The following is a 4,564-nucleotide window of genomic DNA, read 5'->3' on the forward strand; positions in this document are numbered from 1 at the left end:
GCCAGGTACTGGATCTCGGCCTTCCCGGCGGAGTTCGACCTGAACCCGGAGCTGGCCGAGCAGATCAAGGCGCTGAAGGCTCTTCTGAACCAAGAGGGGAACCGCCGGCACAGCAGCCTCATTGACATCGAGAGCGTGTGCGTGGGGTGGGAGGGGAATGTCCATTGGCTGGGGTGAGTGGGGGTCATGTCACTCTCTTGCTTGAACGCTTCCCACGGCCCCCTGTCGCCTCGGGTAAGCCTCACCGGGCAGCTCGGCCATCCTGCCTGGCCTTCCACAACCTGCCCATCCCCCACACCTCACGCTGCAGCCCGGCGGGTCCCCTGCGTCCTTCCCGCCATGGTGTCTGCTCCTCTCCCCGCCTTGCCGCCACCTCCTCCGTCTCCTTCAGTGGACTGCGAGCCCCTTGAGGGCAAGAATAGTGTCTTACTCATCTGTCTCGCCCCCACGCCTAGTACAGTGCCTGGCACAGAGCATGTCGGCCATCAACGTGTATGGAGCACGTGACGGGCTGGGGGGAGAGAGGGGGTCCAGGGACAGCCAGGTCTAGGATGGCGCCTCGCCTCCAGTCGGGCCTCCGTCAGCCTGAGTGGCATGTCTGCGTGAGTGCGGGGGTGCGGGGCGTCTCCGGCGGCTAAGGGCTCACTACTCTTGCTTCTCCAGCCCCACCTACAAGTGGAAGCGACAGGTGACCCAGCGCAACCCCGTGGGACAGAAAAAGCGCAAGATGTCCCTGTTGTTCGACCACCTGGAGCCCATGGAGCTGGCCGAGCATCTCACTTACTTGGAGTACCGCTCCTTCTGCAAGATCTTGGTGTGGCCCCAGGGCTGGGCATCAGGGGGCCGTGTGGGCATGGGTGGGGGGGTGTCCCAGGAGGGGCACGGCCCCGGGGGCAGGCTGGCTCACGGGACCAGACGGGGCGGGGGTTTCGGTGTAACTGCCAGGACAGCCGGAGGGCGCGGAGTGGCTGCGAGAGGGGAGAGGCCGGCGGGACGCTGAGGCCACTCCCGCCGGCCCCCAGTTCCAGGACTATCACAGCTTCGTGACGCACGGGTGCACCGTGGACAACCCGGTCCTCGAGAGGTTCATCTGCCTGTTCAACAGTGTCTCCCAGTGGGTGCAGCTGATGGTCCTCAGCAAGCCCACCGCCCCGCAGCGCGCCCTGGTCATCACGCACTTTGTGCACGTGGCGGAGGTGCAGCCGTGCCCCCGCCCCGTCTGGTCCCCCTGGCCCTGCTCCCCCGGCCCTGCCCGCCTCCTTCCCTCCAGCCCACTGCCCCCGTCCTCTCCAGGGAGGCCCGGCACCCTGGGCCCGCTCAGTGACTCTGCCTCCCCTCCCTGTTTGCCTCCCAGAAGCTGCTGCAGCTGCAAAACTTCAACACGCTGATGGCCGTGGTCGGCGGCCTGAGCCACAGCTCCATTGCCCGCCTCAAGGAGACGCACAGCCACGTCAGCCCTGAGACCATCAAGGTGCCCGGGGCGTGAGCTCCTGCCTGGCCGAGGCCTCCCAGGGGCGCCGGGGACTGGGCGCTGCCGTCCTCATTTGACAGCTGGGGAAACTGAGGCTCAGAGGGGTCAAATGCTTTTGCAAGGTTGCATGGTAGAAATGACGGGGTGCGGGCTCACAGCTCTGCCTGACACCACAGCTCATGGTTTCTTCTTCTGCTTCTTTTGTTTTCTGAAAAATACATTAGTCAGTATGCATATAGAAAAGTATCTAGGCTGGGCTTGGTGGCTCAGCCTATCATCCCAGCACTTTGAGAGGCCGAGGCGAGGGGATTACCAGAGCTCGTGGATTCGAGATCCACCCAGGCAACTCGGCGAGACCTCGTCTCCACAATAAATCAAAAATTAGCCGGGCGGGGTAGCACACGCCTGTAGTTCCGGCTACTTGGAAGGCTGAGGCTGAAGGATGGCCAGAGCCCAGCAGATTGAGGCTGCGGTAGCCGGAAGCATGCCACTGCCCTGCAGCCTGGGCGACAGAGTGAGAACCAGATTAATAGTGTAAAGGAAAATTATAAAGAAAGCACTAGGGCTGGGCGCCATGGCTTAGGCCTGTAATACCAGCACTTTGGAAGGCGGAGGTGAGAGGATTGCCCAAGCTCATGGGTTCAAGATCAGCCTGGGCAACTTGGAGAGACTTCGTCTCTACGATAAATAAAAAAAATTAGCTGGGCATGGTGGCGCATGCCTGTGGTTCCAGCTACTTGGAAGGCTGAAGTGGAAGGATCGCCTGAGCCCAACAGGTCGAGGCTGTGGTGAGCTGTGAGTGTGCCACTGCACTCCAGCCTGGGGAACAGAGGGAGACCCTGACTCACAAAAAGAAAAAGAAAAAGAGAGTGCTGTGTCACCAGCACCCAGGTCAAGAAATAAAACACCACCTGGGCAACTTGGCGATACCTCATCTCTACAATAAATCAAAAAAGTTGGCTGAGCCGGGCTCGGTGGCTCAGCCTGTAATTCCGTGCCTTTGGGAGGCTGAGGTGAGTGGATTGCCTGAGCCCGCGAGTTCAAGACCTGCCTGGGCAACTTGGCAAGACCTCATCTCTACAATAAATCAAAAATGAGCCGGATGTGGAAGCGCGCGCCTGTAGTTCCAGCTACTTGGAAGGCTGAGGCGGAAGGATCGCCGGAGTCCAGCAGGTCAAGGCTCGGTGGCTGGGAGCGGCCACTGCATTCCAGTCTGGGCGACAGAACGAGACTCCAACTCAGAAAAACAAGAAAAAGAAATAAAACATTGCCAGCTCCCAGCACCCTAGGGCGTAACTCCCTCCTCTGTGAGCCTATGTCACGACTTCTGTGATGGTGACCTTGCTTTTTTTAGGGCTCTACCACCTATGCGTGTGTCCCAGAACCCAGTGGGATTTATGGCTGCCTGTTTTGAACTTCCCATGAATGGAATGTCATTTTTGTTACTTTATGTCTTGCTTCTTTCATTCCACACGTTGTGAGATTCTTTTCATTCTGTTATGTGGGGCAATTGTTCATTCATTTTTGTTGCCATATAATATTTTATTGTACATCTACCCCTGATTTATGTATCTGTCCTATTGTTGAATCTTTGGGGTGTTTCCAGTTTCTGCTGTTACGGACAATGGAGCTAAGAACGTTCTTCGAGGTCACGGTCCTTTGCTGCCTTACTGCCTAGATCCTCAGCTTCTTCTGTTTTTTTTTTTTTTTAAGTTGGAGTCTCACTCTGTCACCCAGACTGGAGTGCAGTGGCTGCTCCCGGCCACCGCCGCCTCGACCTGCTGGGCTCCGGCCATCCTTCCACCTCAGCCTTCCGAGTAGCTGGAACTACAGGAGTGCGCTACCATGCCTGGCTAGTTTTTGATTTACCGTAGAGACGAGGTCTCGCCAAGTTGCCTGGGTGGTTCTCGAACTCACGGGTTCAGGCAATCCACTCGCCGCGGCCTCCCAAAGTGCTGGGATGACAGGCTGAGCCACAGAGCCCGGCCTCTTTTTCTGTTGAATGTTGATGATAACCCGTGTCCAGACTTGGCATAGGGGTGTGGTGCGTTTGGCAGTGGGCGTTGCCTTGAACTCATGATCTGTGAGCTGCGGCCCCCAGGGCCTGGGAGGATCGGTGCTGGGGACCGCAAGGGAGAATGTTACCCTTCCACCTACCCCTGACTCTTCAGCTGATCCCGCATGTCCAGGACGGTTGGGTGGCGTGCGTGTGTGACCCTCTGCTCTCTGTCCCCCCAGCTCTGGGAAGGTCTGACAGAACTGGTGACAGCCACCGGCAACTATGGCAACTACCGGCGCCACCTGGCGGCCTGCGTGGGCTTCCGCTTCCCCATCCTGGGTGTGCACCTCAAGGACCTGGTGGCCCTGCAGCTGGCGCTACCCGACTGGCTGGACCCTGCCCGAACCCTGCTCAATGGGGCCAAGATGAAGCAGCTGTTCAGCATCCTAGAGGAGCTGGCCATGGTGACCAGCCTGCGGCCACCAGTCCAAGCCAACCCAGACCTGCTGAGCCTGCTGACGGTGAGATCCGGGGCAGGGAGGCTTGGGACCGAGCCCAGGGGTTGGCAGCGGGTCCTGGCTGTGGGCTTGGCCTTGGGTTCTGGTTCTGGTCGAGGAACTGTGATCTAGGGGTGAAGGCCCAGAGGGGCTCCAGGCTCCCATCTGGGCTGGGGACTGAGGTGTGACCGAGGTGTGACCGGGAGGCTAGTGTGTGCCCCGGGGCTGTGTTTGAGGTCTGGACTCTGGGTTGAGTTCCTGGCAGTGGGCTGTGTTTAGGGGCTGGGGCCAAGCTCTGAGTTCCACAGGCAGGGCTGGTTCTGGGCTTGGCCTTACCCTTGGTTTTGAGATCCAGGGTGGGAGTTGGTTCTGGTCCAGAGGTTTTTAAGGTTTGAAGTGAATTTTTAGCTGCCTCTGGGCTCTGGACAGGCTTGGGGTTGAAATCTGAGCTGGGGCCTGGACTCGGTGGCTCAGCCTGTAATCCCAGCACTTTGGGAGGTCGAGGCAAGTGGATTGCCTGAGCCTACAGGTTCGAGACCCACCTGGGCAGCTTGGCGAGACCTTGTCTCTACAATAAATCAAAAATTAGCTGGATGT

At 58.9% G+C, this 4,564-nt stretch overlaps 1 protein-coding gene across 1 annotated transcript in view; it reads left to right on the top strand.

Moving 5' to 3' along the window:
* The first annotated feature begins 8 nt into the window (after positions 1–8).
* Positions 9–4,564, top strand: part of RASGRP2 (RAS guanyl releasing protein 2) — a 15,622-nt gene continuing 11,066 nt past the window's right edge. The window contains exons 1-5 of the mRNA XM_021710492.1: positions 9–137; positions 664–814; positions 1,023–1,196; positions 1,355–1,471; positions 3,710–3,991. Coding sequence (XP_021566167.1) covers positions 728–814; positions 1,023–1,196; positions 1,355–1,471; positions 3,710–3,991 — 660 coding nt within the window. The 5' untranslated portion in view covers positions 9–137; positions 664–727. The remainder of the gene's footprint in view (positions 138–663; positions 815–1,022; positions 1,197–1,354; positions 1,472–3,709; positions 3,992–4,564) is intronic.

Source organism: Carlito syrichta, unplaced genomic scaffold (assembly GCF_000164805.1).
Source record: "Carlito syrichta isolate Samal-C Ts95f unplaced genomic scaffold, Tarsius_syrichta-2.0.1 Scaffold289192, whole genome shotgun sequence".
In the NCBI taxonomy this organism is placed as follows: Eukaryota; Metazoa; Chordata; class Mammalia; order Primates; family Tarsiidae; genus Carlito; species Carlito syrichta.